The 16,794-nt window shown below is 41.3% G+C and overlaps 1 protein-coding gene across 1 annotated transcript in view; it reads right to left on the bottom strand.

The window, feature by feature from the left end:
- ZDHHC2 (zinc finger DHHC-type containing 2) overlaps nt 1-16,794 on the bottom strand; it is a 75,136-nt gene that overhangs the window by 37,290 nt on the left and 21,052 nt on the right. The window contains exons 2-4 of the mRNA XM_018565120.1: nt 14,531-14,557; nt 7,937-8,031; nt 177-297 (exon numbers count right to left, since the gene is read on the bottom strand). Of these exons, the coding sequence (XP_018420622.1) occupies nt 177-297; nt 7,937-8,031; nt 14,531-14,557 (243 nt within the window). The remainder of the gene's footprint in view (nt 1-176; nt 298-7,936; nt 8,032-14,530; nt 14,558-16,794) is intronic.

The raw sequence follows: 16,794 nt of genomic DNA, 5'->3' as shown, positions 1-16,794 counted from the left end.
TCATTTAGTCGGGTGTCTCCTACAGCTATCCGGCTGCTAAAGACACCCATGCATGCCCATTCACGTCAGTGACCAGCGCATAACCATGCCCCCGCGCCCTCCACTACTTTCCTAGCAACAATAGGAGGCTATCGCTCCACTGCCCTTAGTACCCTTCCCCACATAGTAATATATACCCCCTGACATTGTCCTGGTGTAGACTGGAAGGTTCTTGGCTAGTCTTCTGAGAACATCTTGCTGAGATTCCCCTCTGGGTTCTCGTTCTATAAGCTCTTTGTCAGCATATGACAGATGAAACTAAAATACAGCAAATAAAAATATCTGTAAAATTCAGAGTTAAAGGAAAGGCATACTTTATTAAAAGACATTCATCATTTACACTGCAGTCTCTGAAAAAAATGTGTTAGGTTGCCTTTACAGAAGATATAATGCTGTTTGATGCAGCTGGGCCTGCAGTCTCCCAGGACTGTAGTTACATTGTGCTCAGCTGTGAACAGGCAATTTCAGACCATTATATGTCTCGTTTTCGAAATAGGAGAACTGCTCTAAACACGGTTGAACAAGCAGCACTTCCCATGTATGTTCTGACAGCAATAGGAGGCTGCAGACCAGGCTGCTTCATTTATTTTCAGTCATCCAGAGGCTGCAAGTCTTCCTGCTATTCCATGGTGAAAGTGCACTTACATATTAACACAAATCAAGTTTACCTTTAAACCTTTACTTTTTCTTTCTTTGAAAGTTGTAATGAAACCATCAAGGGTACTACCAGTTAAGATTGCCTTGTATTTATACTATACTGTAATCTCCTACAGACACATGTAGCAGGCCCAACATCAGAAAAGGCCTTCCCGAATTCCTGTCTATTGAAGCAAGCTATGGATTATTGAAGGGGCTCAACTGGGGAAATGCACGACTACAGTGATGGCAGCGATTCTTTCTTTCTGCCCTTTCCTCAAAACCCAAAGCATTTCCTTTTCTATATTCCTCTTGGCACTTAATTAAATTCTGGTGCGATATAGAAATCACCATTGAAAGAATATCAGTATACCAATTCATATTAAAGTAGCTTTGCAAAAAATACATTATTAATATTCACACAAACCATAAAAAGTTTATTTCTTAATAACTGTAACAGTGCTTTAGCTTTATCCATGTAAGCAAATCCACATGACATCTGCATCCAGTTCAGACTGGGAGGAGGCTTACAAGGAATTTCTTTTGATAGGATAACTAGACAGGAAAAAAAACGCTGTATATGTCAAAGGTTCTTGATATTTTTCTTGACTGTCCATGTTAACTCTAGGTCTATGATGAAGCCGAGGTTTGGGCATAATTTGCCAATAAAGGACCTGGAACAAAATATAAAGAAGAACTCCAGCCAAGTAAACTGGCTAGTGAAGAGTTAGGAAGCACACATATACTGTATCTTCAAATTAGCAGCCATTGTTGGGGGATGGATAGGATTTCCAGTGCCCCAAAGTACAAAAATATTTCACCACCACTCATATAACAGCTATAGACTGAAGTAGCAGTACTGTGGTAATGATGGCACCGATTGTCTCTGATGATTGCAAATTTAACTTTGAGTGTGTTGGGGTTATTTTGTATTCTTTATTGGTCAACTCTACTCCATCCTATGACAGCTCAAAGCAGCAGCAATTCAACCAGTGGCAGTGGGATGTCATGTTTCTGTAATAAGCTGGTCTGCATCCATTCCTCTCTGTCTGTGTTGAGCATGTGTCAAATGATTTCTTTGGCTCTGTGGACGTCTTTAGTCATGGAGACTGTTTTAGAATCTAGACCATGTGTAACCAATATGTCTTGTGGAAGAGCCAATCATTTGTAAAGTTCAGTGAACTTGGTTATTGATTTTAGCAAAGATATGAAATTTGTACCTTGGAGTACTATCGATACCCTGTATCTGTACCCTGTATCTTGGAATTAATTGCTATGCTTAACAAATCAAGCCAAGGCTCTAAAATGGTTGCTTAGTGACAAGAGTACGCTGAGAAACTCTTGTAGGTCAGATGCCCAGAGCCTGACATTCAACAACTCCGCTCCATCACTATGCTTAATAATATAAGCAGAAGAAGGTCAGATTTCAACCCTTGGCACTAAAGGCAAGTCCGATCAACATCAAGATGATTATAAGAATCCATACGCAAGAAACATGCATTAAATGCCTTTCATTTACTTAATATGTGGAGAACTTTAGCCCACAAATAATCAATCACGCCAGTAATTTGTTTAATGCAGTATGGCACATGGCTGACAATATTAGTTTTCCCTTTGGCAGATACACACAGCAGAAAGTGAAGATTTGGAAGCTAAGCGGTTTCTGTTTCTGGCATCTGATTTCCATTTAGCAGGCAGAGTAAATATTTAATGCTGCCTGAGCATTACTCGACATCTATTTAATTCAAGAAGGGAAAGATAGACTCGCACTACAACCAGCAACGCTCTAGACAGCATTCACTTTGTAGGGTAAACATGCCCTTCTGTGTTATTTATTCAATTCACAAAAATGTAGAGTGTAATAGCAGCAATGCTAAAAGACTGGAAAACAATGTGCAGCACTGAAGCCAGCTCTGTCTACACCTGCTCACAAGGTCATCTACACTTTAGCCTCATATCGTACATCTGACATACCTGAAAAGTTTATATCGTCTGCAGTTCTGCAAAGCTACTAAAAGAGTGGTTCATGGATGCACTAAGGCCAACTTCATCCAAACCATTTTAGGGCCACATTATGTGCTGCACTACCGTATTGTACACATTGTTGTCACTATGTATGGCAAGCGATTCACTGTATACAGGTGATAGCATGCCGATCCAAATGAATGGCACTGCTACACAAAGCATGTATGGTGGAATTAGCAAAACTGAACTGAGAAAACAGAGCAGATCCTGCTCCTGATAAACAAAAGGAGGTGCAAGGCCCTTTGTTAATTAGGAGCGATCTGCTCCATTTTTTTTAACCATGTCTGTACCAGACACAGCAGGAGTGCTGTAACTGACGGCTGTTAACTCTGGGTTTGTCTGGGCATACAGGCAGAGAAAGAAGCTTTGCCTGGCTCTGCCTGTGTACTGTGTTTACTGCACAGGCAGAGAGAAGCATGTAAGCATTGTGCCAGATGATTTCCCCCGTAGTACTGTACATAGTAGAAGTACATTTTCAGCGCATTACCACAAGTGCATCTGGGGGGCCCTTTGTTTAGGGCAGTTTTTTATTGCTTTGTGTGTTTCGATGTCATGGATTTTTCCTCAAGTTTTTCCAATTTGACAGGTGTCAGACACCACAGAAATGAGGGGAATTCCCCCAAATGGAAAAACAGACAGCAATACAAACTTTTTTCTAGGCTTAGAACCTCTCCACCGTCTACTTGTTAATGCTTCAGATTTTATTGCACTGGTGATGGGTGTAAAACAGGAAGTGAGGGAAAGCTCCTCTATAGGAACACAGTTAGAATTTTAAATATGATAGGATTTTTATCCCTCCCTGACTTAAACGGGTCCTGAATGGCGTTGGGCTTTAACAGTCACTGTATTGCTCACTATGTTCTAAAATTCTGTAATGATTTTTACAATAGATCTACCAGAACCAAAATAGGATACAGGCTGAGGCTGTGACTGCTTGGTCCTACCAACCACCACCAATCCGTCCATCTTTTGATGCTATCACCCACCTTCAATGATGTATGTCTCTTTTTCCCACTCTTAAAAAAACCCCCCCCCCCCCCCCCATTGTACTGTATTCATCCCATATCATCTTCTGTTTTACCTGTATAGGTTGTTATATACAATATATTCTGAGCACAATCTGCTAGAAAAGGTAAGACTCAGACACATCCCGACCTGGTCATGGTGCAGTCCACTTAATAAATAACTAGATTGTGGCACTAGCACTAAAAAGGTAAATCCTCATCTGTGTAAGTGGAGACAAACTCTGATTAGGACAAGCAAGTGAATAGTAGTCACATATGTAGTAGTCACATATGAACATCAGTGGCGTAATTTATGCAGTATTTTCATTACCACGCAATAAAGTGATATTAAACCCTTTTTTTTAAGATGAGGAGGTCCACATTTACATTGGTCAAACATTCTTCTTGTTAAAAAATGTTTTTTCTCATCCTGCAACAGCTGGTCCCCAAGCCGCTGATCCTTGTATGCGGGTGTCTCCTACAGCTATCCGGCTGCTAAAGACACCCATGCATGCCCATTCACGTCAGTGACCAGCGCATAACCATGCCCCCGCTCCCTCCACTACTTTCCTAGCAACAATAGGAGGCTATCGCTCCACTGCCCTTAGTACCCTTCCCCACAACCAGGAAGTTCAAGGAATGGTGGACATCTTCACAGACCCAGCGGAGGTGACAAAGTGACGATAGGTAAGTGTTTAGGGACAGGGGAACATGCAAAGGTACTGGGCATTTCTTACCATAATGCAGAGAATAGTAAGATACAAAAAAACACCTAGGCTTTAGTACTACTTCATTTTAAAATTCTAAAGTAACACATTATATTCATTCAATACTTTAAGGTTTTAGTGCACAAGCATCTGAAATTACTAAGTGTAGTACTCTGTATGAAAAGGTCAGTTCAATTATCACACAGGTTCTACTACCCTTTGCTTGGCATCAACATTCAGTTCCTATGAGTTGTCTACTGCAGAGATGAAAAAAAGAAATGTTCCAGGGTTCAAACAGAGAAATAATTCTACATCAATGTGATATTTACTTACTATGAAGGGAAAACCATCATGAGCTAAAAACAAAGAAACAACAAAAACTCACCCATGTGAGTTTATGTTATGTAACTCAAATATTCAAGTGTTAGGTTAATGCTTTATTAAAGACTGTACTCCAAGCAGATATCAAAGACACACATTCATGCAGTTATGGATTTATTTATAAACTCAACTCTTCAACTCTAGAATAATCAAATATTGTCTAATGTGTATTCTTGGTGTTTTGGTGTTTGTCTTCTTTCCTCTTTTCTAGGTTAAAAAAAAGTTATACTCACCTGATCCTCCAAGCCAGTTGGCTACTATCTGGAGTGTCTCTCCGACTCCGCTGCAGTGGTCTAGGAATCCTGAAGTCATCACTTAAAATACAGAGTATGGCGAGGGACATATCATCGCTGCAGTGGAGGAGGAGAGAGGCTGGAGGGAGCGCTGCCGGCTCTGAGGATCGGGTGAGTTCAACTTTTTTTTCTAACTAGGCAAAAACGTAGCCCCACACGTAGCCCCACTGCAAGAGTTTGTAAAATGTATTTAAGGAAGGCTAAAAAAAAGTATAAGGGCCTATTAACATCCCTTAGTTTTAATCTGATGTGGTGCTTTTTTTTAAGTTATGTGAGTATTTCACATGTGATTTTTGCAAGCAGATTTTTTGAAAATGCACCCCACTAAAGCACAGGGATGTGAATGGCCCTAATAAGGGTGACATGCCCTTGTGTCATAGTACAGGAGCTGCCATATTGATAATGATCACATAACCAAACTGAAGTTCCCTTGGGAAAAAAAGATTAACTTATGCTCAGGCTTCTTGTCGGATAACAATATTTAAATCATTATAACTGGACATATTCCAGGCATAATACTGTACTGTCCTATAGGATAATGATATTCTGTGGCAGTGGCGTCACAAGGGGGGGTGCGGCCCCGCACACGGGTGACACCATTGTAAGTCATTTTGGTGTCACCCCCCTCTGAAAAGTCGGGCGCTCGGTCATGGACCGAACGCCCGACAGTATCAGGAGAGAAGAGGGGACCCGGCGGCATACCTTATCCCGCCGGATGACTGTCTCCTCCTCTCTCTCCTCTCACCAAGATGGCCGCCAGCAGGTATCAGAATACTGGCGCACGTGCGCAATGACGTCATCGCGCACACGCGTGGCGACACTCGGACACCGCTCCGGGTGTCACCCAGCCTCAGGACGCCCCTGTTCTGTGGTCAAACCCTATTCATTCATATTCAGCTATTTTGAATATTATTCGCTTTTTTAGGCTAACGTACAGGTGAAACTCGAATACTTAAAATATCGTGCAAAGTTCATTTATTTCACTAATGCAACTTAAAAGGTGAAACTAATATATGAGATAGACTCATTACATGCAAAGCAAGATAGTTCAAGCTGTGATTTGTCATAATTGTGATGATTATGGCTTACAGCTCATGAAAACCCCAAGAACCCCAAATCCACAACCTCAAAAAAGTAGATTATTACATGCAATCAATAAAACAAGGATTGTACATAGAACAATATCGGACCTCTGAAAAGTACAAGCATGCATATGTACTCAGTACTTGGTTTGGGCCCCTTTTGCAGCACTTACTGCCATTACTTTTGCACGATATTCTAATTATTCGAGTTTCACCTGTATAAATAGGCGCTTCTGTCAATTTTGTGCTGTGACACATACAACCAGATATCAAATAGATGGAATATTTATTTTTTATTACAGGTATTTATATAGTGCCTTTACATAGTTGCACATTCACATCAGTCCCTACCCTCAAGGAGCTTACAATCTAAGGTCCCTATCTCACATACATACAGGGCCAACTTAGAGAGGAGCCAATTAACCTTCCAGCATGTTTTTGGAGTGTGGGAGGAAACTGGAGTACCGGGAGAAAACCCACACAAGCACAGGGAGAACATGCAAACTCCTTGCAGATTTGAACCAGGGACCCCCAGTGCTGCAAGCCAGAAGGGCTAACCACTACGCCACTCTGCTGCCCATGCATATAGTTTGTTATTTACCAATGAAACAGCTGAGCAATCTCTTCTTGTTACATCAAAGCGAACAAATATTGAATACATTGCCTCTGGAAAGAAGAGCTTACACAGAACACATACAAGGAGGGGGGTAAAGGATTTCTACAAACAATGCCAGCTACAGAATCTCTTCTACATTAGAGGAGCCAACGCTCTGCGCTGCAGTACAAATCCACTGCATTAATCAAACGACATGACAACAATACAAAGCGTGAAAGAATACTTTTCCTAATGAATACAGTTTGGTTCCTACAACACCACCATCTTCCAGAGGATGTCACTAAGAATCTCAATGTGCTTCTGGGAGGAAATGCTACATTTGTAATCAAAGTACAATATTAAAGTGGACCTATATTGTCATAAAGTTTGCAATTATATATTTACTAACAGTAAAAAATATTTTTAATTTATGGCCAAAGCACCCCCCAGAAAGACAGCAGTTTATCTGATATGGAGTTTTCTCTTTCATAAGCACCACTTCAGTAGCAATTACCCCTGCTGACCTGTTCTCAGAGATGCATGTTCGTAAATGTGGCCTTAAAATGATATTAAACCCTCGGTGTTAACTGATGTTTTACTGCTAGTTTAAGGGTGGGCAACTCCGGTCCTCCAGCTATTGTGAAACTACAAGTCCCACGAGGCATTGCAAGACTGACAGTTACAGGCATGACTCCCACAGGAAGAGGCTGTTTGGGATTTGTAGTTAAAGCTCAGCTGGAGTTGCCCCCCTCTGCAGTAACTACCCCTGCACTAGCTCCATTTAACTAACTTTTCAATAAATATCTTCCATTTTGCCGTACAAAACACTTTTATCCTACCCAAAAACACTTACACTTTGCCCATAAACACATTCGTCATGTGAAAAATATCTAGCCCATGTTCTTCTCTGCCGCACAGCAACCTGAACTTCCGGTCGGGGAGCACGCACTGTGCAATTGTTATTAAATGTTGCTTTAGGACTACATGTCCCATAATTCCTCGCCCACCTGTCAGCTCCATCTAGTGGCAGTAATGCATTGCAAATGTCGTTTGCTCAGCAATACACTGGGTGAACGCGTTATAGATCAGCCCCCTAGCATTGTGTATCACTAATGATATAAACAACATGTTTTCTCTTTATCAACATCTCCACAATCTTTAAAAATGAATTTACCTCTTTCGAAGGATTCATTGGCAATGTGAAGATTGTCTTCCAGTAGGACCAGACAAACAGAAGTATAAAGAAATGATATGCTATCAGGCAAAGAACTGTGGAAACAAACATATATTATTACACAATGAGTTGTACATTCTGTTAGACAGACATTCCTTAAAAACACACATTAGAAATGATTACATGAACTCTAAGGGAAAGTGTCTTTTTTAGCCTGAGAAACTAATGTAATTAAAGTTACATTTAAAAAAAACAATCTGAAGTTAGAATGACCAATCTACAATGCTCTCATGAATGAATGTTTGCACTGAAAAACAATCAATACCGTTCCTTCATTCCTCCAGGGAAAATGGCTTAAGCACCCCTATTGCACCATTTTCTCTACCCTTCTCCTCTGACCTGTAAAATGATTATTGAGTTTTGTTCCTGGTTGCCGTTTATGTAGTCATATCTAATGCTATGCTACATGCTTCTAAACACTAAGGTACCTGTGTAAGTTAAGAACAACAATTGTTAAGCTGTTTCATCAGGGCAGCCATCAGAAATTTTGGGGCCCCTTACACGGCTTTAGGCCGGGCCCCCCCACCGCGCCGCTGGACGCAGGGCTTAGTGATGCGCTGGACGCAGGGCTTAGTGACGCGCTGGACACAGGACCCACCTGAGAGTCACCCTTCAGAGCCCACCATTGATGCTGCACAGCCCATCTGAGACTGTCTATGGCAGGCTCTGAAGGGGTCTCAGGTGGGCTGGTCAGGGCTGCATCCCTCCCCTCCTTTCCTTCCTAGCTCTTCTTACCTGCACACATGGCCTCGTCTGCTGCCGGACCGGCCAGAAGTGACGTCACGTCACTAATATGACATCACTTCCGGCCAGTCTGACATCAGGCGAGCAGCGTCGCTGATGGGGCCCTAGCTTGTCTTAAAGCCGCTGGAGCGGCAATGCTGGGGCCCTGCGCTGCTAGGGCCAGGCCTCCGCCTCCTTGCCCTTCACCGTCGGCCGATAGTCATGTAAGGGACCCGGGTGGGCCCCCCAGGCTGCCGGGGCCCCTTACATGAGTATCGACCATACCCCCCGTGATGGCTGCCCTGTGTTTCATATTAAACTACTTATTATCCAACCTCCTGAACCAGATGTTATTTACTTACTCTAATCAAATGTATAGGAAATCTGACATGTTTATATCCCCCTTGCAAACACCTTGTTATAACATGATACTCACTAAGAGTATTCTTAATAAATAAAACAACAGAAGACAAACAAGTGGTAAACAATAAATGTCAAATTAAAACAGACTCTATCAAAATAAAGTGTCAGGTTGTCATGCCGATCCCTTTCAAGTAAGTGTATCTAGAAAAGTAAAAATAAAAAACAGAATACAAAACCTAGACTACATGTTAAATAAATGAATTACTATTTGCCCGAATATACGAAAAATTTATTTGGGCACATAATAATTTGTTTGAGAATGCGCGACGGCCATGTTGGCCACTGGTGCGTTCTGCAAATACGTGCCACCATCTTGGAGGCGGGGAGCATGACGTCACATGACGCCATGCATTCGTGGCGTCAGGTGACGTCACACGCCAATATGGGCGCCGCCATCTTGGTGTATACCTAGATATACACCAAGATGGTGGCGCCCAACGCGTGCAGTGTCATATGACATCATGCGCCCTGCCTGCAGAACAAGCCAATGGCTGAATTCAAAATAGCATAGAAATAGTTTAGTTCTTGTCTTTGGCTCACAAAGACCCCTGTTGCGGTCTATGCAGATGGAAAAGTAGCTAACTATTTTCCAGAATTGTGGCCCATTTTAAAGTCATTTTATACTGTGATAAATAGTAACTAATGCAAAAGTTGAAAGCGGTGCCATTCGTTCCTGTACAAGCTTAGAAGTTCTCAAACGCCCTGCATTCACAGTCATTCCTCGGTCCTCTGGGTTGAGTAAGGCTCAGTGTCATTTAACCTGGAAAATTGAGGACATCTGGTGGTGAAAAGCAGGTACTGTGGGGGACAACTCTGGATTAAAGATGAGCATTGCAGCCAGAGCTTTTTAACATCCAAGGGGACATACTGGATTTACAAAAAAAAGTACAGTACCTTTTTTTTGGTACAAAAAAAAATAGCCCGGAGTGGTCTTTTACCCCCTTTCACTAAAATTCACATTAGTATACAGCTCTGCATACTGATATGAAATCATCCTACATTCATTATTTAAATTAACATAATTGTATTTTACCTACAAATACAGTTTTTCCACTTCCTAGTCCTCTTAAGCATGAATGATGAAGCCCATTACTAAGACATGCATCCTGGGAAGGTTACATCGCAGTGCGTTTTTCTGGGAAATCTCATTTGTAAACTGCAAAGTATCGTGAAATCTCAGGGAAAGTCATTTTTCCACCCCTGAGGTGATGTGCATGGTCACATGCCCTAGTCACATGTGCCAGAGTTCCAGGAAATAAAGGGAGATGGATTAATCTGCCCTTAGCAAAAATGGCCTCCATGAGAAGAAGTAGGAGGAAAAGAAAAATACGGAGTGCAAAGACTAAAAAGTCGGCAATTACCTGTTTGTTAAATGTCATTACTAAACATTTCTAAAGGTGTCATTGTTGCGATTTTTAAGATAAGGGTGCAGTTCCTCTTTTAGGTGCCTGCTGCACATTATCTGCCTAGGTAACATACTCTAAGTCCTTTGACCCAACTCTGTTGGTTCATCAATGTGATGGGTGGCCTCAGATACCAATAAGGAGGTTAGGAAGTATGGTGGGGGCAGAAACAAGCTTTTACAGAAAACGTAAGGCTTTTCATATGAGTTCAGCTGTTTATTTCGGCATCTACTGGTCACTCTGACATGCAGTTTTATAGAAGGTAAACATCAATTAAGGTATGTACTTTTCTTCATGGGCTCAGTTTAAAGTGTTTGTGGCAGGTGAACGTTACCCATACCATACATGGTGAGATCTCTCTCATTCAGCCTGGTGGCTCAATGAGAGAAATATCGTAATTCCCCATCCATGCTGACATTGTGGTTGGAGGAATCCCCTGCTGGCTATTGTATTCGGATAGTTGGCACCTACACTTCTTTGAATTCTGAACAGTGACTTCTTCTGACTGGATGCAGTCACTGTTCACCTGACAATTTTCCACCCGGCTTCTTCAACTTATATTATCACAGTAGGTAGACAAAATTCAATTTTGCCGAACATAAACCCGTGAGCCAGCTGTGTAAAAAGCTTACAATGCTGTGTCCAGATTCACGACAGCTATTCTGTAGAAGCTGCTAATTCCACATCTGTTCACAGAGATTACACAGCCACAGTTAGAAACATGCAGAAAACCAAGTGTCACCTGCACCTCTTATCATAAAAACATTTCCGAGAAAAGCATGCAAACGGCACATGATGGTATTCATTACATTATTAGAGGACCAATTCAATTTGAGCTTTGTTAGTTTTATTTCCTTTAGTACATTCATTAAACCTGTATCGTCTATTTTTTACATTTATTTTTACTGCCGACGTATTTTATAGGGACCCTGCACTGACAGAATTTGTAGGCTTCTACTGCTGACCTCTTTATGAAATATCTAGGTGCCTGGCTCATTCTGGCTTAAAGTACCTGCACTACATATTTCTGGGAGATCTGAAGGTGATAGTACGATCAGATTATAACTTGTATGGCCAGTTTAAGAGAAGCACATAGACCCAATAACAGATACCATGGGATCGTGCCTATTAGAGCAAATTCAGGACTGGAGGCAGATTTCTCCAATGAAAGTGACAAGGTTTTCTAGCTGAAACATTGTACCTGTGCCAAGGCAAGGTTAGGGATGTACCCCTAGGACCATAATAATATCCCCTTCACCAGTGTTATAACATTTTTACCACCAACCTCACCATAAGAATATCTCTCAGCACCATAATCATATTGAGAGAGAAATAATATCCACCACCATCACCTGCACCACAAAAAATGGTCCAACATACCATAACAATACCTCCACCTCCCAAAGCTGTAATAATATCCCTCAGTCTGTCTATTCATCTAATTCTGAGTCTATCAGAGCTGTTCTACCCATTGATATCTGCCTGCTAATGCCATTGAGTCCATCTAATAATGTAATGAAATTGTACATAAATATCAGTCAGCCTGTGTATATAGCTATGTATGTCTGTCTTTATTTATCCATCTGTCTGTCAGTAAAAGTCAACCTTTCTGTGATGATGCTGATTCAGGCAGAGAAAAGCCGAATGGGCTGAAATAGGGGTGGCACCTGTCACCAGCTTTGGAGTGCAGGACTTTAAAGATTTGCTTAAAGACACAATTACAAATCCTTTGGCATGTAAAACAGTTTACATATACAGTATGTCTGGCGTTAAGCTTTAAAGGTTCCTCATATAATAGAACTCAGCATGTGAAAATATTCAGTGTGACATATTTCAACATATACATATCATAACACTCTGCCAGTATAACATATACAAGAACTCTGTTAAATTTTATGCAAGGGCGTTCCGATAGCTAGTATATAGGAAGTATGAGAACGATTAGTATGAATAAGCTGTAGAGAGATGTTTCTCTCATTTTTTATTTACAGCTTTAAAGCATTATAGAGCTGCAGCTAACGATTATTTTCAAAATCGATTAGTTAGCCGATTATTAAGTTCGATTAATCGGTTAATCGGATAAACAGTAAAATAAAGTTTAAAAAATGGCTCCAGTGATAGGACTACTAGTTTGTATTGAGGTTGTAGTCCATCACAGGAGCAAGCTTGGAGCGGTGGAAGTAAAAAAGAAAAAAAGATAGTGTGGTGTGCAATATAGTGAAATGGAAAGTGTAAAATTATACAGCAATCAATGCAGAATGGCACCGGCTATAGAGGACTACAAATCCCAGCAAAAGCACATTATACAGCGCAATGCAGAATACCGCCAGCTATAGAGGAATACAACAAATCCCAGCAATAGTACATTATAGCTGCTGGTACGATGCATTGCGCTGTATAATGTACTATTGCTGGGTTTTGTAGTCCTCTATACAGCGCTATGCAGAATATCACCAGCTATAGAGGAGTACAACAAATCACAGCAATACATTATACATACAGTGTATAATGCATTGCTGGGATTTGTATTCCTCTGTATAATATACAGCACAATGTACCATCAGCTATAGAGGAATACAAATCCCAGCAATACATTATAGAGCACCATGTGGGGGAGGAGTGCAGGCTTACCTGAGCAGTCTTCCAGCAACTTGCTTCTGAGATCGGGCCTGTCTATCGGCGGCTGTCATCCCCCCACCCCTGCTCCTCCTTACTACATCTCCCCGCGTCCCTGTGCCGATCGTGGATGTGGGCGGGCGGTGAGTGTGAGGCGGGGAGGAGGTGCGGCGTGAAGAGCGTGGATGCGGGCGGGTCTGGCAGCGGCGAGCGTGAGGTGGGGAGGAGGTGCGGCGCACAGCGTGTGGAGCTGTGAACAGGGCCAACTGATCGGAAGCCGATTAATCGATTATTGAAAAAGTTGACAACTTTTTCAATAATCGATTATAATCGATTATGTCGATTAGTTGTTGCAGCCCTAAAGCATTATAAAGCATAGATAGGAGATGTCCATCTACACAAAGGCTTGGCCAGAGAAAATGGAATATGGCATTATTCCATTAGGATGCACCAAATGGCACTGAAAATGTTCCAACGTTAATTAATATTTAGAAATATAATATATGATCCTGAAGTTCTTCTTTTACCCATAGAGAAGAGAAAGGAAAAACAATAAGAGGAATATATAAATGCAGGGACTGGGAGAAGGGAAGGGAGAATGGGGGAACATGGTCAAACAAATGACGGGAAAAGTATGTAATAAAGTGATTTTAAACAATGTGCCCAGCAGGTGAGATGATCTGTTAAATGATATGCAGTAGAACACCTCTTGACCCTGGAGTAGGGTCACCTGTTCCTTCTACAGTAACTAGACTGAAGCAAGGCTACCTACCTACCTACCTTATCCCCAAAGTCAGTAGGGAAAAGGACAATCTCTAACTCCCAATACTGTCTGGTCACATCTACAATCTCCAACAAGGCTGACTTAGATATATTTCATTTTACCAAAATTATGAGAGATGGCTTACTGATGTTTTCAGAGTTAAAGTAACCCTGAGCTCTGGTAATAGGAACAGTCATGTTGAAGAAGTACCAACAACTGCATTGTGAGATTCAGGAAGGGGAACCTATTCTCTTCACACCAGAAACGTATTTGAGAGGGGAATGGTGTCTGGAGTTTTATAACAGTAAAAGCATGAACTGCCCCATCATGCTGCCTGCAATCTGCCTGCAAATGTCAGTTTACATGTTTTACCAGTTTACACTTTTCCTTTAAACATGCTAATAAAATGGATATTGGTCAAATTCCAGTGACCACGTAACTGTAAAAAAAAAAATTCTGAATGATATAACTGGTAACAAAGGTTACCTGGCTCCTCAAGATAGGAACTGCCTGGCTCATAAGCTCTGCATTCATCTGTCCACCTTCAGTGATAACCAGTAATACCGCTGTGGCTTTATACATTATAATAAAACAAAAGTAACTCACCTTTCTCTCCAATATTATCCATGGACACTGTAAAAAAACAGACTGAGTCAGAATATAAAGTAAACATTATAAACTAGGGCAGATCATTTCATCTACAATCCAGAACACTGCAGGGTAACCAATGAGATACAACTACCAAATCCTGTTACAGGCCATACATGATGTTATTTCTAATTTGTATTTATTGGTAAACAAAATATGGCAATTAACTTACAGTTTCGATTTAGCTAAATGCATCTCAGATATATCAAAACAAAAGATCCTCAAAGTCCTAGGGGTCTATTCATAAAGCTGCCGAAGGATCTAGCCGTAGCTTCGGCTGATCCTTCGGTTAGCTTCGGGCCCAGGATCCCTACGGTTCAGTAGAATTGGTGTTTTTTTTTTTAAATTCTGACGGCAGCAGAACCACCCAGCCAATAGAAAACAGTTGGGCAGAGCTAGCTGTCACTGCTAGCTCCGCCCAATCATTTTCTATTTTGTTTTCTACTTTTGTAAACTATATTTCTATTCTGCTCGGTACCACAGAGGTACCGAGCAGAAAAGCCGAGCAGAATGCCGCTCAGCGGCATTCCGCTAATCACTCACTGCTGTTCGGCATCCAAATGTTGGATCGGCTGAGTCGAACTCCTTCTGCACTTCGGGTTGGCCGAACATGCTGAGCATGTTCGGCCGACCCGAAGGCACACGAAGCAAGCCGTACAAATCAGCCGTACAAGCCTGAAGTGAATAGCCGAACAGCATTCGTCTCACTTCACTTCGGGTCGCTTATTCACTAGGCTGCCTACGGCTGTTTTGTGAATGGACCCCTTAAAGTCTGTTTTACTCCAAAGGAACTAACAGCTGAGTAGTAAAGTATGTTCCCTGGCAGCAAGCTGCAGAGCAGGACCCTTGCTCTCTGTGGGGAAACAGTGTTCTCTCTTCAGAGGTCTGACATGCCCCCTGGTCTGACTCAGCAAAGGGTTGTGTCTGCAGAGACACCTTGTTTTTCTGCAGAGACGAAGGGTCTCACTCTGCAGCTGCTGGCAGGGGACAGGCTTTGCTACTCTGGTCCCAGCTGCTTCAGAAAGAAAATGAACTTTAAGACCGTGCATACTTTTTGTTTTAATGCACCTGGAATGTATTTAGCCAATTTAAACTGAAAGTTCATTGGGACTCTAGCTTCACAGATCTTCATTACATTCATCTGAACCAGTAAGATATAAAACTTTATCATGGGTGCCAGCAGTTACATATGTAACAGGTACAATGTAGAAGGTTCCGATCTATTTTCAGCTATGAAAAAATCCCAAAACATGGGCTACTAAAGTTCCAGTTTATAGCGAAACAATATTGATTTTTGGACAATTTTAATTTTTTAGATTTATCATTTTATAACATTCTTTGTACAATCCTTTTTTTAACAATAAACATTTAATACAGAGTGATTTCATACTTAAGTGTATGCACAGCATGCTGGGCTCTCTAATAAGAAAGCCTAACACTCGCTCTGCAATTGTAGACTGCACAGTTGTGAAACAATATTTTTTTTGGACAATTTCATTTACATTTTGTAAGGTTTATCATTTTATAACATTCTTTGTATAAAATCTTTTTTTTTAACAATAGAAATTTCATACAGGGTGTTTTCATTCTGACTCGTGTGCGCTTCATGCTGGGCTTTATAATAAGAAAGACTAACACTGGCTCAACAATTGTAATCTGCACTTGCAGACTAAAGATCTAGAAGACAGTGTGTGCTGTACGAGAGGAAAAGGATTCTTGTAAGCCACCTGCTAGCTGCAATATGAAATATTATAAGAAATATTTTCAGTACCTGTGTCCCCACTTCTCCCACACACAAAAGTAAACTGTGACTGGGTATCTCATCCCCTCCTCTCTGTTGCTTGTACTTTTGTTTCCTATGCTCCATACCATGCACTTGATTTGCTTTTTTTGTGCAGCCAGTCACAGTACATCTCCCACTCCTCCTACCCTCTCATGCCTCATTATGTCCATAATAGATCTTGGCTGCTCTACTTAAGAATGGGAAATGCTAAGGTCAATCAATAGTTACTTGTGCACAATGATCAAGACCAAAAATATAGTTGTTAAACATTATTTGATATGCTTCGTGGTTCTATAATTTAATGTTATTGGGCTACGAAGATGATTTTATGTAAGTATTGTTTGAGTGTATTCATGCAGCTCACATAACAGCATCCTTGCTGTGGACTGCTTCTATGCACATTTCATACAACTCAGGGACTGTGTTTTGCTTTGAATGG

This window comes from Nanorana parkeri, unplaced genomic scaffold (genome assembly GCF_000935625.1).
Source record: "Nanorana parkeri isolate BGI_ZX_2015 unplaced genomic scaffold, ASM93562v1 scaffold814, whole genome shotgun sequence".
Lineage (NCBI taxonomy): Eukaryota > Metazoa > Chordata > Amphibia > Anura > Dicroglossidae > Nanorana > Nanorana parkeri.
The sequence above is the reverse complement of the archived record's forward strand: the minus strand, read 5'-3'. Positions and strand labels throughout refer to the sequence as shown.